Here is a 12,214-nt window from a genome sequence, read left to right as displayed (position 1 = left end):
TATCCCTCGGGCTGAAGCATTCTTTAGAGAATTTTATTGATAAACTCTAGCAAGTCTCGACTAAACATGCATGCACTGATATTTTTCGAAGTCTTATAAGGTGGGCAAATTTGGGCAAACTGGCACAGGGATGGCAAAAGGCACATCACTGCCACACCCTGCCAAATGTCAAGTCCCTGCTCCAAAGCATGCGGGCATTAGAGTTTCTCAGCTAAACAGTTAAAAAAATCAGAATGCACAAAACAGCATATTTGTCCCCCAATCTCATTGTCAGAAAAGGCTGGACCATTTTTCCTGAAGTTTTCCTAAAAAATTCAGATCTGAGGCAGACGTCCAGCATGGGGAATTTCAGCCCAAACTGCTGAAGTTTTGCAAAGTAACTGAAAACAGAGTTTTAGAATGAAAGTGGGTATGGGTATTGTTAGCTCTGCCTACAATACTGGGAGTCAAATGATGGCTCAAGTAATCAATACTTTCCAGACACTGAGCAGTCAGTGCTCACAGCAGGCTCCTGAATATAGAGATGAAAAATGCCTAATCTTGTGCCAAGAGATTCCCCCAGGAAACAGCATAAGCAAATAGGATGCTAAATCAGGTTTTGTCTTTGCTTAAAAGCAAAGCAGATTGCACAAACTTCAGCAACCAAACCAGGTGGCAGAGTTGTGTAAATCTTCATCATACTGGAAGGCTTAAATCACTGTAAAACTGTGAGTCACAAAAAGCTCTGTAACACACACGCGTGCCTCTAAGGGTGGCTGATCACGGTCACTTTTTTTTTTTTTTTTTTTTTTTTTACACAAGAAGGGGTTTTTAAGTGAATGTTGTGCTTGCAAGAAGTTACAGCTGGACAAGGCAGTCCTGTGTTGGGCCACAGAACACATACAGAACAGGCAGCAGCAATGTAAACTTTCCTCAGGGCCTGCCCAAAAGCTGTTTTGATGGCACTACCTCTGTGGAGAGGAGGTTTCAGTCTTTGGCTCTGCTGGGACTGCCAACGAGGGTTCCAGTTAGGGCAGTTTTGTGGTGTATCTACTTGTCCACTAGCAACATGGCATTATTACCATGCCTGGAGTGTGACTCAGACTGGCTTTATGGAGGACTAAAAAATTCTGTTGGGAAAAAGGTCTATAAGAGATAAGACCAGTGAGCAATTCAGCTGGTGCTTCTCAACGCTGCTCCATACAGGGTTCTTCAGTCTGTACAACAGTACAGGACAACCTGGGTGTCTATGCTAAAAAAGAGAGCCAATGGCTCCTCACTAACTAATCAGCCACAAAAGTCATCTTTCCACCTGCTAATATTGAAAGCACTTCAGGCAGCAGCACTCTCAGCCCCTGAGTTTATTTAGGTTGGGAAGTCGGATATTTCACTTGTGTGTGTCTACATTAGGTAATCTCTCTCCAAATCCTCAACAAAATCCTCAGTGTGTTATGAAATAGGATCAATCCCTTCATATCTTGCCTCTCTGACAGTATTAGCTTAAAGAACATGGCCATTAGATCATAGGTGCGGGAACTAAGGGTGCTGCAGGTGCTCCCGCACCGTCTGGCTTGAAGTGGTTTCTATCATATGCAGGGTTTTCAGTTTGGTTCAGTGGCTCTCAGCACCCCCACTATATAAATTGTTCCAGCACTCCCACATTAGATGGATCACAGGCATCTGCATCTCCTTTTTTCTATTCAGTATATAATCTGAGGTAGGTAAATCCTGCAGAATTTGGGTCGTGTGGGCTGCAACACAGTGACTAATAAAACACAGACACATCATAATTTTTATAGTATGTGTGGAGTACTGGGCATTCCCTAGAAACTGTGTTAGGATCCCCCAGAGCCACTAGCCATCATAATAGGAGTATCTGTGTTTCTCTCATCAGGGAAGAGTGCTTCTTTGTCCCCTTCTGCTGACCGGGCCATTGCTACTGCCGCTCGCTATTGGGACACAAGTCTTTTAGCTCATGTGCTAGAGGCTCATGCTTTTAGATTAGTAGCTCCTGGGTTCAAACCCAGCTTTCAGCCCAGGTGGGGTGGGTTATATATGTCCCTGTTTCAGCACAGCAGTCAGTAGTAGTAAGAACAGCAACATTTCAAATGTTTCTACTCCCTTTGGGGAGGAGGCTGAACTATGTAACAGAGGGAGTGGCTACCCAGTGTCCAGAGAGGGCAAGTGAGGAGGCCACCAGGACATAGGCATGGCCTCGCTTCCCAAAACATAAACAAAGGGAGAGGGAGCAAATTGATTTGGCAGAGGGCAGCTCAGCAGGTGCGTATCGTGCAGGTAGTGGGGCTGGTCTGACTGAACAGCACAGCCTAGATCTGCTGCATATTTGCGGACCTGTGCAGTTGTTTTAGGTTCAGAGTAAAACCCTAAACTCACCCTTATTTTGGGAGGCTTGGCCTACAAACCTTTCCTACAGCCTCATGCAGGATACAACAGGCATTTGTTCCCTCTTTCGAGTAGTCAGGAATTGATGCCAGCAAATCTATATCAGCTAATAAAAAGTTTCTATTTATGAAATCCATTCGGGAGAACTTTACTGTTATTATTCTGCACATACGCTCAGGAGGCATTAGGGAATAATACAAAAACCTGTAAACAGGCTACTGCTGATCACTATACCCTGGTGCACTTGTAACAAGTCACCAATGCAGTTACTTTGATGGTGCTAGGTAAAAAGTGGCAGTAAAAGCCAGGCTGTATGGACCCCAAATACACCTGTATCTTGGAAGCCTGAGGGGGGAATAAGGGATGCCATTTCCCCAGATAATGGTGTCTAGCCCCGGCTTGTTGGTCTACTGGAAATGCAGCATGGCATTAGCAATCTGGCCTGAGCTCTGAACTGGCAGTGCACCTGCGTTTGGCATCACTCTGCCAATTATGATGGGCTACCCTGTCTCCTCCTATGTAGACCCAAAGAATCCTATCAAAATCAGGAAGATGACACAGCATGAAGCCATAAGATGGTGTACATGGCTGCACTCAAAATCACAATTAACACAACAAATAGGGTCTGGGTTTGTATAGGAATGACTAATTCACATGCATTTTCTGAGACTGGTTCCCAAGAGCTTGTTAATAGTGCAGTACCAGTTGCTCAGATAGGGGATGCAGATGTTATTTACTGCTCCAGTTTAAGTAGCTCCACTGGATGTCTTCATTTATCGCGTAAGGTTTCCTAAGTATCCCACAAGACAACTCTATTGATCAGCTGTAGGCAGCATCCTTCTATTGGCTATTCATGCTGGCATCTCATCAATTTGTTAGACCAGCAAGCATCACCAAAACCAAGCAACCAAAATAATCTAGTGAAAAATGTGGTCCGTGGATCGTAAGCAAAGCTTAGCTGTCGTATTTTGGGGATGTGGCCACAAGGGAGTTGGAGGTAACCATAATTATGAGAGAAATGGGAAATTCCGAGGTTTTGCTTTGGAGTAGTCTATGCATAAACATCACCTTTCATGTTGTGCTACCTGGGTTTGCATGGCTGAGTTCTGCTTTGAGTTCTCGATCCATCAAAATTATTACATTTCACCTGCTTTAGCACTGAAACGACATATCTCAGAGGATTTCAATAAGAAACCATAAATGAACTCAGAATCATTCCAAAGATTTGTGATCCTCAGTGGGTTTTGAGTTTTTAACTCAAAACTCCAAGTAACCAGGCAAGATTCCTATGGGTTTGGGTTTTGTTTTGAATGTTTTACCCCATTCGAAAATTACCTTTGGAGCTAATAAGTGTAATTACCCAGTATCCTGCAGGGACCTTCTAGTTATATGTTATTTACCAATTGAATCTATTAAGCTGCTATGTAATTAAAGGAAAGTCACATGATATCTAAGCCCCTGACAATTGGAAATGTTATTGATGTCCTAATAAAATTATTGTCTGGCTTTAACAGTAACAGAGCCTTATTTAAACCTTCGTTCCACTGTGCTATTGCAGGAAAACATGCTGAATCAAATGAAGATGGAAGAATTAAGATGTCTTTTATCATTGTGTTGATCAATCCCAGTGCTGATGGCTGGCAAACCACTGAAAACAGGCTGTGTAGGCTGCATTGATCAAGTATGCTTAAAGGAAAGAGACTGTTTTATGCGCACATTTCCCAAAGAGAGATCTGAGTTTCTGCAATAAAATCTGAATTGTGGTGGATTTTTTTTTCTGTCACTAAATCCACTGAATAAAGGCTTTTATCTTTGCTGAATAGCATTAGTTCAGCAAATATCAATAAGGTTTTAAGGCTGGCTTTTGATGGCATAGAATAAACCACAAAATAGCAACCGGGAGGCAGGAGGGAGCAAAGGGAGGGACAGGAAAGATGAAGACCAACATTGATCGAGATTAAGATTGATCTACCGAGGTACTTAGTGGGTGATGCATGCTTCTACCCCACTCTTTAATATTAGATTTCTGGTTATCTGCTGCCAAGAGGGAGCCAGTTTGAATAACATCCAGTCCTTTCACCAAGGCTATCAATCACATTAGCGCAGGAAGTTAACGCACTCTGCATTAAAAGCCAGCAATGTTTCTTTATTCCAGCCATGGGGCTGGTGCTTGTTTAATAGCTTGAGAGGCCCAATCCTGCAGAGTTGAAATCAGTGGGAGTTATGGGTGCTCTGCACCTCCGAGAATCAAGCTTCATTTATTGTAAACTGGGGCATTATAAACGCCACAGAGGAAGCATATCGTGTCAATTTTCTAAAGACTATATTCGGCCTTCGTATGTCTGGGAGGCCAGTGATTGTCTAACCCATTTAGTGTCCACCAAGGCCCTCTGGCACAAAAGGTGACTGTTTCACAGCAAAAAAAAAAAGCTCAGGGCAAAATCCATTGCATTTGTACTTTGCCAGGCAAGACATGGCAGCCTCCACTGTGAGAGGAATAAAACTGGAAGGAGTGGGCACCTGCTGCCTCAGGCCAGTGGGTATCCATTCAACTAAATAGGAGCTGGAAGGGGGCCCCATTATGGGAGCACCGTTTGAATCTGAGTCCAATTGTATTTCCAGCTAGAAATGGAAGCTGTTTTTATCAAGGAGCTGAGTCAAATAAAACTGGGTTACGGGCAGTCGGAGACACCCCTGGAGAATAGCCACAAGGGAAACAAAAAGACACATAATAGAAACACAGCCTTTTCTATAAACAGGGATTTAAAAAAAAAACCTCCTAGGTTTTCAGAGTTGCCTCAGCTCCAGCTGACGTCGATAAGAGCTCAGCCCCCCTGAAAGGCAGGCTCCTAATAAATGGAAAAGGTATAAATAAAGTACTACTGACTTACCACAAATTAACCAGGAAGGGGTGTTCCAGGCCCTGCATAATCTGCAGCTCTTTGAACACATTTCTCACTTCATTACGCTCCACACACTTCTGTTTGTTCATGTATTTCATGGCGTACATTTTCTTGGTGTCATTCTTCTGTACAATGCAGACCTACGTGAGCAAACCAAGATGTTAGACTGGGCAGAGTAGCTAGGAGACGTGAAAGCAAGTGTGTGCAGGTGAAATGTGCCCTTATGAGCACCCTATTGTTAACTTCAATGAGATTCGTGTCACTAGGTCACAGCCCCATGCTCTTATGATTTAACCCTGCACATCACCTGTAGGTGCTGCATTCAATATTCATGCTAAGAAGAATCATAGTTAGAGTACAGAGTTTGTCAAAGCAAAGTTGGGGTATTGCAGGTTTATCAACTGACTGACTAATCTCTGCTTTTTCCCCATAATTATCCGTCATTCATGTGTTGCATGCTGTTCCCTGAGCCTCCCTTTCGCCAAGCAGGACTATAGGGTAGGAGCTCAGGGCATTCACCGAGACAGCCTCACTCCCTGCAGGCAGGACCTGTGAGTACTAGTGGGACATCATCTCCTATCTATAAGGATCAGCACAATCTTTCTAGTGTAGCACAGCTGATCCATCAAACCTCTGGGCTTTTGGCATCTTCCAGACATGGGTTTTGTCATAGAAATCACCCTACTGAAAAAACCCACAGCCCTAACAGGATGTTTAAATCCCCAAAGTGGGATTTCAAACACAGAAGTTTCTTTGCTCCCTGCAGTGCTGGTCTTGGAGAATCATAGTGCTTTGTCAAGGAGACACCAGGATGCTCAAGTGGGCTTTGGTGGGGGAGTCTCCATTCAGAGGATGTTTACCCATCTAACATAATGAAAGTCAGCTGATTGGGTTTATCATTAACTGCAGTTTAATATCTTGTAATAGAAGTTGGGGATTCCAAATGGATGATGAGTCAAATTTAGAGACTCTTCCTGGATTATTAGGAGAAGTAGTTCAGGTCAAATCTCATCAACAAGCAATATTCCATTACTCTGCAATAAGCTCTCAAATGTAAGCGTCTCTGATGTGCCCAGTACTTGGCTAGCTACAGTCTCTGTTGTGCATACAGTAGTTTTACTCTTGAGGAGCTTACCTTTCCAAAGCTGCCTTTCCCAATGGCTCGCAAAATTTCAAAGTGGTCAAAGGTCACTGCAGGAAACAACAAATGTTCATAAATTCAATGTCTGAGCTGCAATTTGATTTTGTAATTCCCCCACCCCTCCCAAACTGAGACTGTTAATAAAAATGAAGTATTTCCAAGTGATTCTCTCCTCTGGTTGCTGATGGACAGTTGGGGCACCACCCTCAGTAGTCACGCTATTCATGTTATTTCCTATTTGGCTGTAAAAGCAAGTTCTTGGGGCAGTAAATGTCCGTTTTTCAATGGGATATAGGCAGGAAACCATCAAACAAATGTTTTCAGATCACCTCAACTATTGAGCTCTGGGAGTCTGATCTTACTCCCACTGAAGTCAACTGCAAAATATCCACTGAGTCCATTCCATCAAAGATCTATGCACTTTGATTGTTGTGAGATAAGCACCACCTGGCTCAGGAGACTAGGTACAGAAGGTACTTCTGGGGCTTTAGATTATTATTCTGTTAAACAACTAATAAAAACCACCAACTCCAAAAGTTGAGAACTCATCTGTCACCCAGAATCAACACTGTTTGGTCTCTGCACAGTGGGGGAAAGCCCAGCACCGTCCATGCAGCTTTATGGAATGTGAACTGTAGTCCAAAGGAGGAAACCATTTCATTCTCCATTGGGACCTCTGAACAGAGATGGGTTCCTGGGATACGCTCTGTGAATGCTAGGCAGGTGACTCATTCACACTAACTGGAATGATCTGTTCACATCAAGCGCTTGTGATCAGTGTGCTAGGCTGTGTCCCAGTGGAAGCAAGCAAGAGATTTCCAGATGAACAGCAGATCAAAGCAAAGAGGTAGATTAACTGTTTTCGGTTCAAACCCTGTCACCCATGGCCTTCAAATGGAAATTGAGGGTGATCAGCAGGCAAGACAAGGCACCGTAACTGTAATTTCTAAGTTGCAGAGTTTGAATTCAGCTAGTACTAGGTCAAGACCTGTATGAAGCAACACCCCGAGATCCCACAGCACCATACCATACAGCCATTAGCTAGAAAAGTTCATAATGGGGAATCCATTCCTTATACTAGCCACTGCTTTAAAGGCACTTAAACCTCACTAGGTGGCTGATTTGAGGCACCAAATCAAAGCTACTGGTAGATTTCTAATAACACATTAGCCTTAATTACTGTGACCCCAGAACCATCAGGCACCACCGAAGTGATGGGCCTGAAATCACAGAGTTAATTTGTCTTGTCCATTGCTTTATTTCCAGTCAATTAGTGAGTGGATGGGAGGGAACCATGTGTCTGACCTGCTTTGCTGAAAACCCGTTCTGAGTGGAACAATACAGGCCAGCAAGAATGTCGGTGATGGATTGAAAGTGACAGAGAGCGAGACACCGTATTACTCCTTCGTGCCAGCTTTTTCCTGTCTTACAGTTGCACCACTAGCTGGGCAGCAGGTTGCATTCTAAACTGTTCACTGCTTTGATAATAAAACTTCAGCACTGGGGTCAGACAATGACCTTTTTTAAAAAGAGTCGTTCCCAGGGTATATTATACAGAGAGTGAGTTTTGCTGGGTTGACAGCCCTAGATGCCAATGTTTATCCCCTGAACAAGGACAACACAGGCAACAGCAGTAGCACAAGCTTTCCCCACACAGCTCTATCAACATATCCCTTTCCTAGAGGCTGAGAGGACAGTTTAGTCTCCATGCCCATTTAATCAATGGCCTCACTGCTGAGATTGACAGCAACGGGGCCAATTAGTATCAGGTGTAGTGGGCCTGCCAGCAAAAGCACCTGTTGTGATGGTGGACGTTTTATTAATTACTTTAGAAGACAACTGGCTCCATAGTCCTCAGCACAGTGCTCTTGGAGCGTACGTATGGAGGCTTGACCATGAGCAATAGGAAGGAATTGGAGAAGCAGTTTGTCCGTGCTGCCTTTTATATTCCCAGTTCAGAGTTAATCAATAGAAGGCGAGATAAAGGCATAGGCATGGACCAATGAACACTGAAGAGTCTTCTGGTTTCATGCGCATGGAGCATCAACTCACTCACAGTGAGTACCCACAGGGACCAGCACTCAATGAAGAGTTGCGTTCTGCAGCCACCATAAAGAGATGAAACCAGTATGATCCTCATCATTTACTGGGCACACCTAATGTGCTCTACAAGAAACAGTCCGCACCTAAAAGGCTTTCAGTCTAAATACATATTGCCATTTCATAGTCTGAAGGCTTTTCTCCTCTATAATGGCCACTCCACCTGAATTCCATTTTGAATTTTAAGTGAAATCAAAGTGAAAGAGCTTGCTTTAAAAACCAAAATAAATTGACACCTGGGTTACAACTAACGTACGTCTGGCCCAGAGAGGTTAAGCTTCATTGACTGCTTACAACAGTCCTAAGGGAGTTAGGAGTCCAGCTCCCTAAGGCCCCTTTGAAAATCACTGCCTAGACGTCTCATCAGAGCTAGAGAGGAACACAAAACAAAACCCCATATCCCAGAGTCAATTTGGGAAGACAGAGTGGGGGTATTCTCATGCTCCTCCCACAATCAAGTCTCCACCTACCCCAATTTCAGAGGATTTACAGCAGGTTTAAGTGCGACCAAGAAAGCCATCCCGGGCTCCCTAGGTGCCCAGGTTCACCATGCTGACGACACCCTCTAATCCTTTCATTCTCCAGCACCAGTTTCCAACCACACCTCTCACGTGAAAACTCCTTCCTGGTAGATTCCATGATGTGCTACTGGCACTGGATTCTGAGGCCCAGGAAGAGATTCTAAGTTACCCTTAGTCTGAAGGCTAAATAAGTGTAGTGAGTTCGGAAATCTTGTTTTCATGGCACCACTAGTGTGTGAGCACCTTCTGCTTCAACCTCTACTAAACTCTCTTCTTCTTTGTTTCTTAGACCAAAGGCTCCCTTGGAAAGCCCAGCTGTCCTCTAATTGCCATCTGCTGCCTTGTTCATTAGCTGAACTGAATTGCACAGAAACCAAGAGCCATTTGTCCCCAAAGCATTTTATCAGCGGAGATTTGCAGCAAGAATGCTGCTGTAAATCACTCTTCCCCAGCAACAGACACATTCTGGATTCCCCACCAAGGATTCACACAGGATAACAGCCAGAAATACATTCATTTTCTCCAGGATACACTGTCTCGGAGTTGAAACAAGGGCATCTCACTATGGTAACAGGACAGACACAGACTGACATGAAGCTACAGCTTCGCTGTACACAACAGTACAAAGAACTCAGAATGCCATCAAAATTTAATCCCCAGCTTAACCTCATACTTTTAAAATATTGTTCATATAGAAATGAACATGTTTTCCAAAGACAGAAACTAACACGGCAGTAATGTAAACTGGGCCTCTTTCAACACAAACAACATGTTACATAGAATTCACCATACAACATCAGACATCAGGTCTGGTACTGGTCTCCAGCACTGTTCAATATATGATATTCCAGAGAAAGGGTGAAAACACCCATAACACATCTGGCCAGAAGTGTGAAACTAGAAGTGTTGGTGGCGGTAAATTTCTTCTCTCCAGAGACTGAATGTACTTATGCTGAATGGGTATCTACACAGAGAACAATCCATAAGGTAGAGGAACGAATAGGTCTTTTTCATTGATATTGCTTATTCTTCTCGGGTATCTTGATCTAACTGCACACTCTTCTTTTGTTGCTTACTTAATAGAAATGGATCTAAATCAAACACTTTGACCCAAACACATGCAAGCTTTGGAAACTTCTATGGTTTACAGTGGAATTCCCCAACCTATGTTACACAGGAGGATAGACTCAGTAACCAATTAGCCACTGGGCCAATGGGGCCTGTGCCCATGGGCCCCGGCCAATTGGGGGGTCCCAGAAAAATGGGCTCTGTGTCCTGAGCTGCTCTGTCTGCCTGGCGTTCCTGTTGGGAAGCCCCTGCCCCCAGCTTGCCCCACTCCCCAGCAGGAGCACCAGGCGGGTGGAGTGGGGCAAGCCCCCTGTGCCCCGACCCCACTCCCCAGCAGGAGTGCTAGGATGGGGGGTGGGGCAACCCCCTGTGCCCCGACCCCGTTTTCCCAGCAGGAGCACTGGGGATGGGGGGTGGGAGGGGTGAGACTGCAGGCAGAAGGGGTGAGGAGGGGCCCCCACTTGCTCTGGCCCAGGGTCCCACAAAACCGTAACCCACCTCTGGATAGACTACATGATCATAAGGGTTCCTTCCATCCTTAAAATCTAAAAATCTAAACCAGAAGCCAGTCTTCACAAACTTGCACTCTCCAGCTCCATTTTTTGTATTAAGGTATTTACTAACACTTTTAACACAAAGTATACAGCTAACCCAGCTGAGTGAACGCTAAGTAACATGACACTTCTGATTTGAAGAACATTTCATTAGGGATGATCATTGTTTCTTACCTATGTTTCTAGCCTCTCACAATGGGCTAATCCAAAAATCTTAGGTGCAAACACTAGCAACCAAAATTTGGAACTAAATCCAAATCTTTTAGTCTGGACCCTGGTCTGCATAATCAAGTATCTTAATCCATTTTAGATGCCATCAGATAAGGAACTATTTCAATCATTCCCATGTCGGAGACAGAATTCATATTACAATTAGGCTTGGCAGAAGTTGACATTTATTTTTTTGCAATTTCCACAATTAATATCAATTTTGATTTTAAGCATTTTTAAGCAATTTCAATGTTCACACTCGTGGGAAATTGGGGGGGGGTAGGGTAAGGTCAGTGATGATAGCAGGGCTGTAGGGGGCTCCTTGCCCAGCTAAGGGCTCTGAGACACCCAGGCACAAGGTACAGGGGGGCAGCCTTGGCCCAGCACAGCAGAGACCCCTGGCCAGGGCTGCAAAGAGGAGTACGAGGGCCCAGATGCAGGGGAGGCCAGACCGCTGCTGAATGGCTTCTGCTGGGGGACAGTCCTAATACTCCCAGCCGGTGAGTGAGTGACTGGGGCTGCGATAGCAGGGCTGCACATGGCTCTCTGCACAGCTGCGGGGCCGGTGACACAGGAGCCCTGCAGGTGCAAGGTGCAGGGGATGCTGCCCTTGCCAAAAATTATCAATGGATTCTTTTTTCATTATTTCTGTGTGTCTGGTAAAACAGACGTTTAGCGACAACTAATGATTTCAACTGACTCCTGCCAAGCCTGGTTACAACGTAATGTCAGACAAAGGGACTGGGTTTGAGACAGGGAGCAGGGTTTACACTGCTATAGCTTTAAAGTGTCTGCTGAAGCATGTGTAGGAAATGCCACTTTAATGCCAGAGGCGGTGGTATTTCATATCTGAACCCAGAGTCCAGGACCAATGTTTAGCTAAAATATATGCAAACTAACAAAGCGTAAGAAGTGTCCTCATGAAGGACACATCACCCCTCAAAAGCCTCATTAAAACCCCATCTGTTAAGCAGCAGTCAAGGATTTAAAGATACTTATCACCCATTCCAGTACAGCTAGAGAAGCAGAAACATATGGTATATAATGGCTTCCATTCCTTCCATCAAACTATACTCCTGATTTCCATTAATGGGAGTTTTGTGCATGCACCAATGGGAGAATAGACTTAAGCCGTGTATCTAGAGTACAGTATATACACATACACCTCTCATATTCATGTATGTGCATTTTATAATACTAATACTGCATTCCTTTGGAAAGATCCTCCAATTTCTGGCTGCTGGCTTGAACCCAGCCCGAAGTTATAGGTGACAGAAGGTTGTTACAATCTGATGGCTATTTGGTGGCCGTCGTAGAATGACGTGGACCAGATTA

General features: G+C 44.4%; 1 protein-coding gene across 5 annotated transcripts in view; it reads right to left on the bottom strand.

Moving 5' to 3' along the window:
- STK32A (serine/threonine kinase 32A) overlaps nt 1–12,214 on the bottom strand; it is a 137,107-nt gene that overhangs the window by 66,111 nt on the left and 58,782 nt on the right. For 4 of the 5 annotated variants that reach the window (XM_034779486.1, XM_034779482.1, XM_034779483.1 and 1 more), the window contains 2 exons: nt 6,421–6,476; nt 5,274–5,425 (listed from right to left, as the gene is read on the bottom strand). In XM_034779486.1, coding sequence (XP_034635377.1) covers nt 5,274–5,425; nt 6,421–6,476 — 208 coding nt within the window. Of the gene's footprint in view, nt 1–5,273; nt 5,426–6,420; nt 6,477–12,214 lie in introns of those variants that run through there. The other variant, XR_004646864.1, reaches the window with a different exon arrangement.

Source organism: Trachemys scripta, chromosome 8 (assembly GCF_013100865.1).
Source record: "Trachemys scripta elegans isolate TJP31775 chromosome 8, CAS_Tse_1.0, whole genome shotgun sequence".
NCBI classification, from domain to species: Eukaryota; Metazoa; Chordata; order Testudines; family Emydidae; genus Trachemys; species Trachemys scripta.
The sequence above is the reverse complement of the archived record's forward strand: the minus strand, read 5'-3'. Positions and strand labels throughout refer to the sequence as shown.